At 58.2% G+C, this 15,734-nt stretch overlaps 3 protein-coding genes across 8 annotated transcripts in view; 1 reads left to right on the forward strand and 2 right to left on the reverse strand.

Moving 5' to 3' along the window:
- Positions 1-42: 42 nt before the first annotated feature.
- Positions 43-1,943, reverse strand: PRELID1 (PRELI domain containing 1). The gene is made up of 5 exons (XM_055718668.1): positions 1,804-1,943; positions 1,289-1,514; positions 1,099-1,212; positions 761-839; positions 43-324 (listed from the first exon to the last, which is right to left on the reverse strand). Exons 1-5 carry the CDS (start codon positions 1,893-1,895, stop codon positions 188-190), a joined length of 648 nt encoding a protein of 215 aa, XP_055574643.1. The 5' UTR covers positions 1,896-1,943; the 3' UTR covers positions 43-187.
- Positions 1,894-4,917, forward strand: RAB24 (RAB24, member RAS oncogene family). Its single transcript, XM_055718667.1, has 8 exons — positions 1,894-2,229; positions 2,589-2,657; positions 2,775-2,853; positions 3,006-3,073; positions 3,224-3,323; positions 3,746-3,796; positions 3,903-3,965; positions 4,478-4,917. The coding sequence occupies exons 1-8, from the start codon at positions 1,894-1,896 to the stop codon at positions 4,540-4,542; spliced, it is 831 nt and encodes a 276-aa protein (XP_055574642.1). The 3' UTR covers positions 4,543-4,917.
- A 127-nt stretch (positions 4,918-5,044) lies between these two features.
- The window catches only part of NSD1 (nuclear receptor binding SET domain protein 1), a 66,978-nt gene continuing 56,288 nt past the window's right edge, over positions 5,045-15,734 (reverse strand). For all 6 annotated transcript variants that reach the window (XM_055718665.1, XM_055718664.1, XM_055718662.1 and 3 more), the window contains one exon: positions 5,045-14,017. In XM_055718665.1, the coding sequence (XP_055574640.1) occupies positions 11,688-14,017 (2,330 nt within the window). In that variant the 3' untranslated portion in view covers positions 5,045-11,687. The remainder of the gene's footprint in view (positions 14,018-15,734) is intronic.

Consider the following 15,734-nt stretch of genomic DNA (forward strand, 5'->3'; position numbering starts at 1 on the left):
GCAGCACTGGGCTCTGCTCTAACCAGGCCAGCCTCAACCAAATCAGAGGTGGGAGTTGATTCTTTAATGATAATTACATCTCGGAAAGGGTCTAACAGCAGCTGATTGTCAGACTTGTACAGTTTTTTAAAAAATATAAAATCTAAGGAGGCTCCTATCTGTTCTGGTGCAGCCGGTGCCCGGCCCCTCACACGTACTGCTTCTTCTTGGTGGCAGCCTTGCTTGCCAGGTCCTTGGCTTTCTCTGTAGCAGCCAGAGCTGTCTCCTTGGCTTTCTCAGTTGCTTCCTTGGCTGTCTCCACCAGTGTTTTGGACGGAGCTTCTCCTGTAACATGGAAGTTGTTAACCCAGCCCCAGTGGGCCCCTGCCCTGCCCCAGCACAGGAGTGCCGACTGATGCAAGCTAGACTGGCCCAGTCACCTTGGTATGGAGGCGACCTCCCCACGCACAGGGGAATACAAGCCCGGCACTCCTAGCCTGCGTGCGTCACAGCATGTTGCAAAGGGGAACTGCAGGCACGTGACTGCTGCCACGTTACGTTCCCCTCCTGCCTGCACACCATCCCTGCCCATCCCTGCAAGTGCTGCCTGGCTGCTCGAAGAGCAGGTTGTGCCAAGACACAGGGGCATAGGCAAGGGGTGAGGATTTCACACTCGGATTACTTCAAGCCACAACCTGCTCATCAACTGGAGTGTTCCCAGTGTGACCTGTAACTCCAACAGACCCATCCTGTCAGCCCCAGCCTGCCCTTGGGTGCTCACCTTGCATTCTTGCTAGCACGTATTCAAATCCCTTAGTGCTCTTGGTCACGTTGCTTTTGAACCTGGCCAGACCAAACTCCTGCAAGGGAAAAATCAGTGAAGGTGCAAGCCCAGCTCCCTGATCACATGCAGTCCCTGTGGCTTTGTCCAGCTTGAATAGTCCCAAAGACCCAGCAATGGTGGTTCTGGGCACCCCAAGAACACATGAAGATGGGGGGATGAGGGGAAAGGGGTGGAAAAACCAGAACGGGGAAGGTGTGGATGGGGGGGAGCAGCAGCTTTAAGGCCTGTCCAAAGACGGGGTACGCAGTGCTGCTCGAGCAGCTGGCAGTGCTCACCTGGACAGCCCGCGAGACGCCAAACAGGCTGGAAGAGACCCAGGCTTCCCGCTTGACCTCGGTCCAGTTGCTGTTCTCCGGGTTCACCTGGTACACGCAGCGCTCCTCCACCACCTGCACGAGGCACAGCCTGGCTGTGGGCACCGGCCGGCGCTGCCACCCGGCCGCACGCCCACCCACCAGCACCTACCATGAGACGCGCATGGTTGATGTTCCAGGTGAAGGTGGTCATGGTTCGGTTCTTGGGGTCCACAATAGAGTCCTCCAGGATGTAGACTGAGTGGGCGACGTTGGCCGGGAAGAAGCGCTCAGCCCAGCGGGGCATCCGGTTGGTCTTGGTCAGGAGCCGCCGGGAGAGCAGCTTGTGGTCCGCTGTCACCTCCCGGTGCACGATGTCTTCCGTCAGGACATGTTTGCTAAACCGGGGAGGGGGAAGAGAGCGTCAGGCCCCGCTCCCGGGCAACCCTCCCGGGGCTGGGAACCACCGGGGCTGCGGTGCCAAGGACGAGGGGGGGAACCAGCTGGAGACTGCTGGCACGGGGGACCCCGGAGCGGGGGGCCTGCCCCCGTGGGGCGCCAGGGGAAAGGGCTGGGAGAGGGGGGGACGCCACCCTGCGGGGGCCTGGGTGGCAGAGGCCCGGGTGGCGGAGGCCCCGGAGCGGGGCCCAGGGCCCCGGCGAGCCCCGAGGCGCAGGCCCGGCGCACCTGTAGGGGTTGGGGTAGCGCTGCCAGAAGGCGGCGAAGACCTGGTCCCAGGGCCCCTTGAGGACGCCCAGGCTGGCGCAGTACTTCCCCATGGGCCGCCGCCGCCGCCGCTCAGGCCCGCGCCGCCCTGCCCGCTCCGGCCCGCGCCTGCTCGGCGGCCGCCATGCGGCCTCCGCCCGCCCCGCCCCGCCAGGCCCCGCCGCGCGCTTCCGCCGGGCCGCCGCGCGCTTCCGCCGCCCGCGCGCTTCCGCCGCGCCGGCCCCGCCCCGCCCGGTTGTGGCCCCGCCCCGCGGCGGCGGCGGCGCCAGGATGAGCGGGCGGCGGGTGGACGCCAAAGTGGTGCTGCTGGGGCAGGAGGGGGTCGGCAAGAGCAGCCTGGTGGAGCGCTGCGCCCACCGCCGCTTCCGGCCCGGGCCCTACCAGAACGTGAGTGACCGGCCGGGCCCCGGCACGGCGCCGCCGCGCCGGGCCCCTCCTGGTCCGGGCCCCGTCCCCGAGATGGTGCCCCCCCCCGCGCCCCTCCAGCGCCCCCGGGCCCGACCCTTGTTAGCCCCCTCCGTGTGGCCGAGCCGCTTTCCCCGAGCCGGTCCCCCTGTTAACCGCCGCCGCCGTGTCCCCGAGCCGGTCCTCCCTTTAACCCCCCAAGCTCTCAGGCCGGTCCTCCCCAGGCCGGTGCCCCCGTTAACCCCTGAGCCCCCGGGCCGGTCCTTCCCAGGCTGGTGCCCCGGTTAAGCCCCGGGCCCGCCGCCTCCCGGCCTGTGCCAGCGCTCCCGCTTCCCTTGCAGACGATCGGGGCCGCCTTCGTGGCCAAGGTGATGTCCGTGGGGGAGCAGACGGTGACCCTGGGCATCTGGGTAAGTGCGGGGTCAGGGCTGTGCCAGCGCCCTGCTGCCACCCCCGGCACGGGGACCCTCGGGACAGCCCCCACCCCCCTCCCCCCAGCCTGCTGAGTGCCCCCCTGTCACCCCCAGGACACGGCCGGCTCGGAGCGCTATGAGGCCATGAGCCGCATCTACTACCGTGGGGCACGAGCTGCCGTCGTCTGCTACGGTAAGGGCCCGGTGCCGCGGGATGGGGAAGGAGCCGGTGGCTGTGGAGGTCCCAGGGTGGCGGTGGCACCAGTGGGTCAGGGGCTGCAGCAGGGGGGTGGGGGATGAGGTGGTGGTGGTGGGGGGGGGCAGACCCTGACCCCTCTCCCCCAGATCTCACCGACAGCAGCAGTTTCCAGCGAGCCAAGTTCTGGGTGAACGAGCTGCAGAACTGTGAGGAGGTACGGCTGGGCTGGGGGGCCGGAGGCTGCCGAGCCTCGCCGGGGGGGAAGGGGAGCTGGTGGCGGGGGGCTGCGGAGCCTGGCCGGAGGGGAAGGGGAGCCGGTGGTGGGCCCACGGGCACATCCCTCCCACCCCTCTGCCTGCTGCAGGGCTGCCGGATCTACCTGTGCGGCACCAAGAGCGACCTGCTGGAGGAGGACAGGAGGAAGCGGGGTGTCGACTTCCACGATGTGCAGGATTACGCTGATGGTACGGTGGGGCACTTCGTGGGGCCGTGGCGCTGGTGGTGGGCAATGCCGGCCCTTCCCGGGCTCCTGCAGCACCAAGCGGCTGGGGTGGGCAGGATGGAGCTCCTGCATCCAGGTGTGCCTGGGAGGCGCAGGGGGCTCTGCCCTCGCCCTGGCTCCACGGCAGATCTGGGGGCTCCAGGCGCCAGGGCTCCCTGCGTGGTGAGGCTCCGGCTCTGCCAGGGACCTCCCTGGGCATGGCGTGTCCTGACAGGGGCAGGCAGGTGGCCAGCTGGGCCGAGGGTACGGGAGCGCAGAACCCTGCCCTGGGCCGCTGCCAGCCTGCTGTCGGCAGCTGTGCCTGGGGGGTGGCTCTGGGGGAGCCCAGCCCGCGGGGCCATATCCTGCGCCCGCCGCAGGCACTGACCTGGGCCCTCGTTGCAGAGATCAAGGCAGAGCTCTTCGAGACCTCCAGTAAGACAGGCCAGTGCGTGGGTGAGTAGCCCCCTTGCTGCCGGCCATGCCCCCACCCAAGCCGGGCCAGGGGCGCTCTGCCCAGCAGGGGGGCTGCCCACACCCACCCTGCCCACTCTCCCCTCAGACGAGCTGTTTCAGAAGGTGGCTGAGGACTACGTCCACTTCACTGCCTTCCAGGTGATGACAGGTGAGCAGGCAGGATTTGTCCCACCCCAAGCACCCTCTGCCATGGTGGGGGGCGCAGGTGCCCCTGGGTAGGGTGTGGAGGATGAGCGCTGTGGGGTCTGGCAGGGCCCTTCCTCACCCCCACCCTCCCTGGGGCCACTGCGGCTCCGTGCTGGGGCTGTCCTGCAGAGCTTGGGTCCCATCACAGTGTCCTCATCCCACTCAGACCAGGCTCCGCGTGCCCACCCAACTGGGCCACAGGTGGCCCTTGGCGAGCAGGCAGCCAGGAGCCTTGCCTGGCTGTGGGACTGGTGCTGCGCTCTGCGCCAGGCCTGTCGCAGCGTGCTCAGCCCAGCTACGCCTCCTGCCCTGGGCCACGCCACGGCTGTGAGCCTGGCCGCTTCTCTGCGGGGCCACCAAACCCCTCCCCAAGGGACCTGCCAGGGCCCAGACCTGGGACCGGCAGCTGTTGGGCTCCCATGTGGCATCGTGGTGCGGACGTGCCGGCAGCCTGCTGCCCCTGCTCTCTTCCAGAGGAGAAGGGTGTTGACCTGGGCCAGAGGAGCGGTGCCTACTTCTACAGCTGCTGCCACCACTGAGACCTCCTGCCAAAAGGGAATCGCTGCTGCCGGCCGGGCAGCCAGCACATGCCAGACTCCTCTGGGTTTTTACCTGCTGTGTTTTAGCTGTACGGGCCCCTCGGCAGTGCGGCAGCGGCGCACAGCCCCGCAGGCTGCTCTCCTGGCATGTGGAGTGGCAGAGCTGCCGTGCGGTGCCGGGAGCTGCGGATGTTCACCCCTGGGGACCCTCTCCCTGCCCCCCGGCATTTGCAGGGGCTGCTTCCCTGAGTCACTGCTGTGGCCCAGAGGTGGCCGTTAACTCACTCTCAGAGATGCTGCCCCGTTCTTTGCAGATTTATTTAAGTGTCTTCTCTCTTGAGGTGTACAATGTAAATAAACCGCATTGTGGTCTGAGCTGTCGCCCTGCCTGCGCCGCTGCCATGAGGCTGTCAGGGCTCTCCCATCCCTGCCCTGGGTGTCTGGACGCAGCCGGGCTCCCCCCACCACCCCCCTGCTCGGCAAGACAAACCACAAGAGGACATCGAGAGTAAAGTTAAACTTTACTTTACAGTAATTTTTCTTCTATATACAAAGAATTACAGTACATGTTCTGGGAGCACCTGGGCAGGGCAACCCTCTTTTCATTATAAGTTTCACATACACAGCCAACAGTCTAAGGGGAGCAAAATGAAAGTAATCAATGGTCCAAGACTCTCCCCTCTCCCTCTTCTAAAAATAATATACATGCTGGAAATATGTAGGTTTCTCTCACCCGCTCTGGCATCCCTGCTTAGAACTGACAGATGAGTCCCAGCCAGGACCAAGCACCCATGCATCCCCCACGCAGTGCTCACCCCGGCCACCGGCCCAGCGCCCACCCGCACCAACCTCCGGCTGTCCCTGCCTCCGCTGGGCACCTGCCTCCCGCTGCATTTCCCTCCAGCACCCTGCGGGCAGCGGGCCTCGGTGGAGGAGGAACGCAGCACGGGGCTGCTCACACCAAGGCTGCCTGCCCTCCGAGCAGGTTTGCTCGTGGCTTCAGCGCAACTTACGCTGCTGCCAGGGGTGGTCCCCCATGTCCCTCCTCCCCATCCCCAAGCAGTGAGCAAGGGGGAGCAGGCAGCTAGGGCCACCCTCCCCGGGACCCCCAGCCTAGCCGGCAGCCAGGACCCCAGCCGAAAGCACATGGCACTGGAGGGTGGCCGGGACATTCAGAGCCAGGCGCGTGGTATCCGACAGATTTGGTGTCTGGGAGGTGAGCAGGCTGGCGGGGCAGTGAACTCGGCACTGCAGTTAAGCAGGGCTGGGAGCGCTGCTGCTGAAAGGCTTCTCCTGCCCGTCGCAGAAGGAGCCGCTCCCTGCGCCAGCTGCTGCCGGCACATCTGCCCTCCTCCCACCCATGTCGGCTGGGGCCGCCCTCAGCTCCAGCCACACGCCACCTTGAGCCTCCCGGTGCTGCTGCTTTTCCTTTTAACAAGTTCCCAGTGTCTAAAAAAATACACAAAACCCAGTTCCTTGAAGTCAACAACTCGGAAACATCAGAAAAAAAAACAAAAACTGAAACCAGCTCAGTACCAAACGGACACAAAGAACATGCAGTTAGCGGACGCCTGCCTTGCTTCACGTGGCTCCACTGCTCCCTACACCCACGGGGCCCCACTGGCACACTGGTTTGAGTCTCAAGAACCATCATAAATTGAAGGAACCGAGTCACGCCTCATCCTGTTTCCATCAGACGTGCCAAAGCCCAGCCCCAGCTATCAGGGGATGGGATTCAGCCTGCAAAGAAACCTCCAGCCCATGGGCTAGGAGCCGTGAGTTCAGCCCTACTGTGCTAAGCTGCCAAACGGTTTACAATAGCACCACAATAGCCCAAGTGCTTCGCCAAGGGCAAACCGATTAAAACTTTACCTTGAAATAGGACATAGCAACACCCATTTCTCAGATTTCCCTAGGAGGTAGATTCAGTGCTGTAGGGACTGTCCATCACTGCCACTTCTCCAGCCCAAGCTCACACACGCTGTCCCCCTGCACTGGACTTTGCTTAGATCGCTTTCGGAGGACCTGGAGCAGAAACCTTGCCTTTTCCCACCTCCTGCTAGGCGAGGGCACTGCCACCCTGCAGGTGAGATTCCTGCTGAAGCCAGGCAAGCGGCAGAGCAGTCCCCAAGCTCCAGCATCCCATCTCCCAGGCCCTGGGAGCCCGGAGCACCCATCAGCCCAGCCGCGCTGCTGGGAGAGGCTGTAAATGCTGCCACTGGCGTGATCACTATCACAGGGGAGTAATTAGAGCAGACAAAGCCCGGGCGACCAAACACAGCGTGAGCCCTTGCTGGCCCCCTCTGTACTTTCAGAGTAGCTGCACAGTTTGCCACTTTGCTTTAACACTCACTGGCTGGCAAAGGCGAAAAGCCTCATCAGTAATTTAGGGCAAAGCACATTACAAGCAGGTTACAATTATGGTTATTCCAAACATCAAGCAAAATCAGAAGTTAAGGCTGAAATAAAAAATAAACAGAAGGTGTTGAAGGTCTGAGGTTTCTCAAACGCCCCCTGCCCTGTCACAACGTTGGCTGTGGCATCCAGGTAGGAGCAGCACACACCCACAGCGTGCTCAGGTAAAACCACTGCCCAGATGCATCAGGGTTAGGGCTGCTTTTTCTTCCTTTTGTTCTGCCAAACTTGAGCTGAAGCTCTTCTAGCACCCTCCCAATCCATACTGCCTCAGCTTAATCAGTTACCATCCTTTGGTTCAACCAGCCCTCCTATCTCCTGAATTTTAACAGCCACACCTTCAAAGCAAAGCCTGTCTGGAGGGGGTTTCACCCTGAATTACAAAGCATGCTCCCACAGTACCACCTGGATACTTTGTGCATTGAAGTGAATCTGGTTCTTGTGGGGTTTTTTGTTAAAGAGGAAGTCTGCACCAAGATTTAACTTGAGAAGAGCAATAAAGCAAGCTACCATGAGCTAGTTAGTATCTGAACATGTGCAATAGGGGATTATTCCTTACAGCGGTCACTTTTCTGCTAGATTTACCAAAGCCCTGGCTGACATCGGGTGCCAGCCCAGCAAGCTGGAGCAGACGGAACGAGCCATGCAGGACAGTGGCCTGTGCCCACTCCCCTCCTGCCCACACACCCCCACAGGCCCTGCACTGGCCCCTCTGCAACCCTCCTCACCTGCCTGGGCAGGCAGCCCATGCCCACGGGAGTCCCTGACCATGACACCACCTCACCAGAGCTCCTTCATCACCAAAGACCAACTGTGGCTCTCCTGTCCACTGTCGAAATCCACCACTAAAGTGGGTCCTGCCATGGGACAGAGGCCACAGCAGGTGACCCCAGCCCACTGCTCTGAGCAGGGGGAGCCAGGCCGTCCTGACAGCAAGGATGTTGACCAGCAAAGCATCTGCATGGGAGCAAACCCTCCATCACCCTTCAGAACTAGGAAGGAAGAGCCATTCCTACAAGTGGGAACGGGCTTGTGAGCTTGGAAAGTTTCCGTGAGCCTCCCACGGACAGCAAAGAAAGGGACACAGCTCTGAGCAGAAATAATTACACCCTTGATTCTGCTTCAGCAACTCTCCACACGAGGGAATCAACACAACACAACAGTCACCTCTTACCCACCTTGGGTGCAATTACCCAAGGCTGGCAGCTGCCAGGTGACCAGATCCCTCCACCGCACTGTGGCCTTGGCCACGGAGTTGCAGCAAAGCTGGCCAAGCCCAGTACAAGGGCTTGGGGAGGCTGGACCAGAGCTGCAGCAGTCTCTCTCCTGCAGGAGCGGTCTGCCAGGGCTATGTGCTATCTGCTGCTTTCCTCTACCCCCGGCTGAACTCTGAAGGCAACAATGAACTGCAGAAAATTAACCCAACTACTCTGGTACAGACAGCTCCCTTTCATCCTCTCCAAGGCAGTGCTACCAGCTGCCACCAACAGCAAGAGTCACCTCAAGTGCTGAAGAAGCCCACAAATCCTTTGCCAGGGTTTTATTGCCCAGAGCTGTTCCTCAGCTCATGCTCCCTGCCAATGAAGGCAGGCTGGGCAGGGCAGGGCTGCCGTGACCCATCTCCACGCCTGGTCAGGCCTCGCCTGTCTTGTTGAGGTGACCCAGCACAGCCAGCCATTCCTAACAGCACCACTACCCTCTCTGCAAGCCCCCCAATACGCTTGACAAGCCCTCCTGATCTGACAGTATCGCTCAGGGGCCCAAAAAGGGCAAGAAGGGAAGAGCAGCTTGCTGGATTCCTTGACATTTCCAAATGCCAATTTTACTGAGCAGCCTCCCAGCTATGCTAAAATCAACTTTCCAACAGTAGCTGGAAAGGTAGCAAGCCAGAAACCTGGATCCTTATGGAAAAGGCATGAAGGGAGACAAGAAGAGGTGGGGTATGATCAGATGCAAGGAATAAGGCTATGGGTTTGAAATGCCATGCAACAGTTCAATCCACGTTCACTGTTAAAAAAAAAAAGCTTTTGGCTAAAAGCCTGCTGCATGAAAGGCTGCTGCTGCCGTGAACCTCACCCTACTACATGAGCACACGATTTATAGAAGTGATTTTTTCAAACCTGCACTTATGAGAATTCATTGAGAACTTCTCCATTATACAGATTTAAAAAAGCCTGCACCAAAAATATTCACAGTTTATTTTTCATGAAACAAGTAACTAGTTAACACGTGACAATGCGAAGCGGAGGTGGACAGAGCAGTGCAGACACCTTTCTGGTTACAGCTGTAGCTGGCTGGGTGGCTGGCACGGAGGTAACCCTACTTACACAATCTACATGACTAAGTCCAGCTCATGGGAAGGCCTATAAATGCAAATTCAAGATTTATTTTCCTTCTCACACACGATAAATACTTAATATACTGAACGTCATTACCATTATTTTTTTTAATTTGTTTAAAAAAGTTAATGAATGCCCTTAGATTATCTTCTCTCTCAATGGCTCTGAGGAGTTGTCCTGATTCCCTTTGTGCAGGAGTCACGCAGAAACACAAGCTGCTTGCATTTCCCCAGTTTCAGCAGCAAGCAGGAACTGACCTGCCAGTCTTTCCGGAAAAAAAAACAACATTAAACAGTAAGTTTCCATAAGCCATAAAGCTTTTCGAAGTTGCTAGCTATTCTACAAAGGATCTGAAATGATTCGGACTAGAGAAGAGATGCACCGTAGCACTGGTAATGTCCTCTCGTGCCCAGCACACCCGGCCTTTACAGCAGGATGTTGCCTTGGGGTGCGTACATCAGGAAAGAAGAATGGGTTGGGATTTGTCTCGGTACAAGTGTCTGCCTCCCTTCATAGAAATCCGCAAAGATCAATGACCGTCTGCTCTGGGAGCAGCAGGCACTTGCAAGCCAGGTGGGAACAAGGACCTGCTCCCAAGCTAGAGGGAGAGGGTCAGCCTGGAACTGAATGCTCCCTTTCCAGGGAGGGACCTTCAGATCTGCCTGTAAGGAGAAGGATACACTGGAGCTGGCAATGGTCTGGTGGCAGGCGTGGAGAGCCAAGACTGCGGCACCCAGATCGGCAGAGCTCAGGCAAACCACAGAGGTAATGTGTTGTGAGAGCGGGAGAGCGTGCTGGTCAGCAGTGCTTCCTTGGCAGGATATCGACCCCATCCAGCCTGAGCAGTGCTGCCCAGGGGCCCATCCTCCTCCTGCCTGCCAGGGTGCCAGTGGTCCCAAGATGCCACTCTGTAGGTCCCTGGGACTCTACCGCTTGTCCCACGAGTACCAAGGCTAAGCAAACTTCTGCCTCGATGCTTGAGTAAACAGCTTGCAGAAGGCCTAGTCTGGACACCAGCCTGATGACCACCAAGTACTAAACATCTCCTTAACTGGAAAAGGGAGAAGAAGAAAAAAGAAAGCCAGCCAGCTGCTGGAGCCCACAGTGTTCCAGTGTGAGAACTACTATTCAGTTGGAAGGACACACATGCGCACACACACACACGCACACCAACACAGTCCAGTTAATTCAAGTCTCCTTTGGTTGTAGAAAAGTTAAGCCAGAAGCTACCCAAGGGGAAGGTGTTGAGATGGGTCCCGATACAGCTACGGCACCCTTGCCTCTCTGCTGTCTAGCGAACGGTACAGGCTTCACTTGCAGCTCGGCAGCGTCCTGCTGCTGGGAAGACCAGGTATGATGCAAACACGTCCTGAACATGTCTGAGGCAAGGGGAGAAAAGACTGCTCAGTCTGCTGGCTCACGGTGACGACAGAAGTCAAGAAGAGACTGGATGGAAATTTGGAAGGGAGCACCACCACCCTGCCAGGGCAGCGCTCAGCACCTTGGGGAAACCCACTCTGCCCTACTCTGCTATTGCTGATTTATAGGTCACACTGTTTTCAAGTGCAGGAAACACTCCGTGTGTCCTGTGTTAAAAGATTAAGACACAAGAATGAAAAAACTGCCAGATGGCTTCTTCCAAGATCTGTCTTTTCCCTGACCTCTTTCAGATCCCCTGTTTCTCAGGCCTGGACACTCGCAGCTTCGTACAAAGGAGCCTGAACGGATCTTGTGTATTGCTGGAGAAAACTGCACGGAGCGAGTACAGCGGGCTCCTCTCCCAGCTCAGCTGGAGACGATACCTGTCCTTCAGTGAACTACGCATGCAGCACGTCCCAGCGAATGTACGGACAAACCTCACAAAGCAACACCCTGCAGGGACAGAGACCTGGGCAGACGACAGATAAACCCCTTCCCTGCTTCTACAGAGTCTGGCAAGGGCGTATACCTGACTGCTCACTGCCTGGTCCCTGAAACACCTCCAGTCCCAGGGCCGCCTGACTCACCTGCTTCCTCTAAATACAGTAAAAAAGCAAGGCCCCTAGCTTGTACCTGGGAACCTGCCTACGAATCAGACCTGGAGCTCGAACACGCTGGATCAGTAATGTGACCATTTCAATGGAATTGCAGTTTTTTACCCAGAGTGGACTCTTTATTTCAGCTTTACCATTTGTAAAAGGAAGAAGAACAGGTCATCGATGCTCTCTCCCTTCAGCTGGGCCACACTCAGACTTAAGAGAATGTCCTTGCTCATGTCACAAGAGAATATGGATGGGATGTGCATGGGTTAGGGGCTGGGCTCAGGGAAGTGAATAAAAAAAAAAAAACAAACAAAGATTCCCCCTCCCTAAACATTAAAAGACTGAAACCTGCCTCCCATATTCACCAACCTCACTTTGGCTCTGAGTCGGCCAACTCATGACAGACAGAATCCTGGTTACGGGCTAGCGCTGTGTTTTGTTCAGGCAAAGGGTCCTGCCCCCGAGGAGTCTGTACTTTTCCACTCAGCCAAGAAATCTGTTCAATTGTCTGAACGTTCGTGATAAGCCACTGCATCTGCTCTGGGGGCACCGGTGCTTCTCTGCCTGGCCGAGGGGTCTGCTCAAATGCACGCAATCTCTCTGATGTCCAAGGGGTTTGCTCTGCGGGGACCGAGGCCACTTCCCAGCTGGGTTGAAGGGTTGGCTCTGGTAGTTTCTCTGCTGTCCGGGGAGGCTGCTCTGCAGGTGTCAGGGCTTTTGCAGTGGGCCAGTGGGTTTGCTCATGCGTCTGTAGTTTCTCCGAAGGCCAATGCACCTGTCCGACATGCGTCACCACCTTCCCAGCAGACCAAGAGATTTGCTCACCAGCTAACATGGTCCTCTCTTTCTGCTGGGGACTCAGGTCCATAGCCGGGGCTCCCCTCTCCTTCAGCTGAGCGTTCTGATCGACGGGCCGCAGCGCCTTCTCCGACAGCAACAGCCTTGGAGCCGATGCAGCCAGAGGCTTGTCCAAGGCTTGAGGCCGAGGAGCCACGGCAGCAGCCAGCTTGTCTGACGCCTGAGGCCACGGGGCTGTAAGAGTGAGAGGCCTCTCCAAGAGCTGAGGCCAAGCCACCCCAGAGCCGAGAGCCTTCTCCGGAGGCAGGACCCGCAGGGTCCCAGCGTCGGCAGCCTTCTCCGGAGGCACGGGCCGCAGAACCCCAGGGGTGAGCGCCTTCTGCGTGAGCGGGATCCGCAGGGCCCCCGACCCAAGAGCCTTCTCCATGGGCAAGATGTGTGGTGACCGGGAGCCAGGGGCTTTCTCCAGAGGCAGGGGCCACGGCACCCCTAAGCTGGGAGCCTTCTCTGTGGGCACGATCCGCGGCATACCCGAGGCAGGAGCCTTCTCCAGAGGCAGGGGACGGGGTGCCCCAGAGCTGGGAGCCTTCTCTGTGGCTGGGACCCGCACTGCCCCGGAGAAAGAAGCCTTCTCTGGAGGCAGGGGCCGTGGCACAGCCAATCCAGGAACCTTCTCCGTGGGCAGGATCCGGGAGACCGGGGAGCTGGGAACTTTTTCCATGGGCAGAGGCCACAGCACCCCAGGACCAGGAGTCATCTCTGGTGCTGGGACCTGCGGCACCACGGAGCTGGGAGCCTTTTCCACAGGCTGAGGCTGCAGACTCTGGGTAGAGGCTTTGTCCAGTGGCTGAAGCTGATCGGCCCCAGGAGGCTCATCCACCAGCTGGGACTGCAGGGTCCCCGCCGTGGCGAGAAGTCTGTCCGACAGTTGAGGATGCAGGCATTTCATTGGGAACTCATCCAGCAGCTCAGGCTGCTGGGTCCTGGTGTCAATGAGAGACTTGTCTGATAACCCCAAAACCCCGGGGGCAGCAGGAGGCTCGTCCGACAGCTGGAGCTGCAAGGCACCAGCAGTAACAAGCGACTCGTCTGATGACAGTGGAGTTCCCGGAGATTTGCTTGGCAAGTGAGGCTGTGAGGCATCACTGGAGGACTCGTCCAGTGGCCAGAGCACCGCGTTGGTGGGAGGTTTGTCGGGCTGCTGGGGCCTCAGCGCTACAATGATGGGTTGCTTCTCTGACTGCAGCCTTAGGGACAGGGCAGCTTGGGGCCTGTCCGATGGCTGCAAGCGGAGCGACAGGGTGGTGGGAGGTTTGTCCGAAGGCTGCAGCCGGAGTGAGAGGGTGGTGGGGGGTTTGTTGGATGGCTTCAGCCTCAGTGACAAGGTGGTGGGGGGTTTATTTGACGGTGGCAGTCTCAGCGCCAGGGTGGCCGGTGGTTTGTCTGGTGAAGGCAGCCTGAGGGCCAGGGTAGTGGGGGGCTTGTTTGACGGCTGCAACCTCAGGGCTAGGGTGGTGGGGGGCTTGTCCGATGGTGGCAGCCTCAGTGCTAGGGTAGCTGGGGGCTTTTCTGGTGACTGCAGTCTGAGTGCCACAGACTGAGGTACGCTGTCCAGAGGCTGAATGCTCAGGTCTGTGTCTGCAGGTGGCTGCTCCGGTGGCTGGGTGTCCTCACCGTTAGCCAGGGCTCCTATGGGAGGCACATACTCACGAATTTCTCCTGGCTCTAGAGGGTTAGGCCCACAGGGATCGTGCTCTGTGCAGCACAGACGTCCATCCAGCTTGGAGATGAAGAGCATGCCTTCCCGGTGCTGCTTGCAGAAGGACCTGGGGCACATCTCACAGAAGGAAGCTGCTTCCTTACCACATATATCACACTGATGCCATGGGCACTCCCATTTTCCTGCAGCACAGACACAGGAGAAAAGACATACCTTAGGAGTGGTACAAGGGGAAGAGAAAAGGCCTGCTGCAAAGGAGCTCCAGGGAGAGCAGGAACACCTCTGTAATACTCCCACACAATTCTACATGTTCTCCTCAGTTTCTGCCATAGTACCCAGGCTTGACGGGCAGTTAATAGGAACCTGCATCCTCAGAAACAACAAGGGCAATGATAATCATGACAAACGCAAAGCCATGCCAGGTCAGACCAAAAGCCCATCTGGCTCCAGCACAACGCTAACTGGTATGGGCACCTAGAGAGGAGCAGACATCCCCAGCTTGCACACCTCTGTGGCTCTGATTTACACAGACAACAACAGTGTTATCTCTGTATAATGCACACAGCAGACTTTTTCAGTAGATTTCAGTCAGGTTCTTCTAAGTCTTTGTTAATCCTGGGCCAATAACCTCCCTTCCTGTTTATCAGAAAGAAGAAGTGAGAGGGCAGTGATCACAAGGGAGTAAGTTTCTGTTGTCTCTGTACACAAAGGTACCTACCTCACCCTCTGTGTATGGCCATGATAAAAACACTGCTTAAAGCAAAGCCAAGCTGCTCCCTGAGGAGCTCCACACCGAATCTGTTCACCATCAGTATCAACACCAACATGGAGGGGAAAAATAGACTTCAGAGATTGCTGCTTTTTTCACTTGTAGATGACCTCACTGGTTCAGCCCCCTGCTCTCCCAGTCAAGGCTGCTGCTGTCTCTTACCAAACACTTCTCAGCAGTTCATGTACACAAGGAACAGTTCATGTACACATATACACTTGCACCCAGGGTACACGATACTGAGTTCCTGACCTCTCACCATAGGACCAGCACGGCTGCCTTTCCAAATATGCCTCCTGCCTCCACGCTCCCCCAGTACCCCATGGCCCCCCCAACTCCCTGCCTTGCTGTGAAGGGCAGCTCCCTGCAGAGCAGCCCTCGCACAGGCCAGCCTGCACTCAGAGCACAAGTGGTGATGGAGGGCAGCCGGGGACACCCGCCGGGCCAGTGTCCTTCCTAGCCTGACTGAACCAAGCTCACACGTCTGTGGCTTTGGCTACTAGCTCTTTTCCAGGGAGGCTGGAAGAGAGCACGACTGCAGCACGGCACTGAGCAACTGTGGGCATTTCTTGATGCAGCTGTGCAACTTTCCACTCTCCTATATCACACTGCTTTTCCCCTGGGGTTGAAGGTAACACATAACATGCTTTTCCCCTCCTCTGAAGCCAGTCCAAGGCTCCTGTTCCAGTCTCAAAATATGTACGCAGCCTTTCTGTGTCTTTTCCAATTTTTCAGCATCCTTTTCAGAGTGGGGATGTTTACCACTACATGTGGTTTTCCCCCTTCCCCGTTCAGTGCTGCAGGCACAGGCTGTTGTTGCTCTCCCCGCACCACAAGCAACACAGAGAGCCACGCTCAACACTCACTTTGGCCACTGGAAAGACTCTGGGACTATTATTATAGAGGTCATTTGTACAGATGGAAAATAAAGTAAGTCAAAACCTGCCAGTATGTTGCAGGAAGGATAAATCCTATCAAACCACTCTAATGGTCTTTGACAGGATAAAAGGCCTAATGAATAAGCAGCCTCTCCAGAGACAGCCTGGAGCTCTCGGAAGTAAGATCACACAATTAGTAACATGCAAACAAGCAGGAAATTTCAATTACTCAACAGCAATGCCCATGGCAGA

Source organism: Falco cherrug, chromosome 8 (genome assembly GCF_023634085.1).
Source record: "Falco cherrug isolate bFalChe1 chromosome 8, bFalChe1.pri, whole genome shotgun sequence".
In the NCBI taxonomy this organism is placed as follows: Eukaryota; Metazoa; Chordata; class Aves; order Falconiformes; family Falconidae; genus Falco; species Falco cherrug.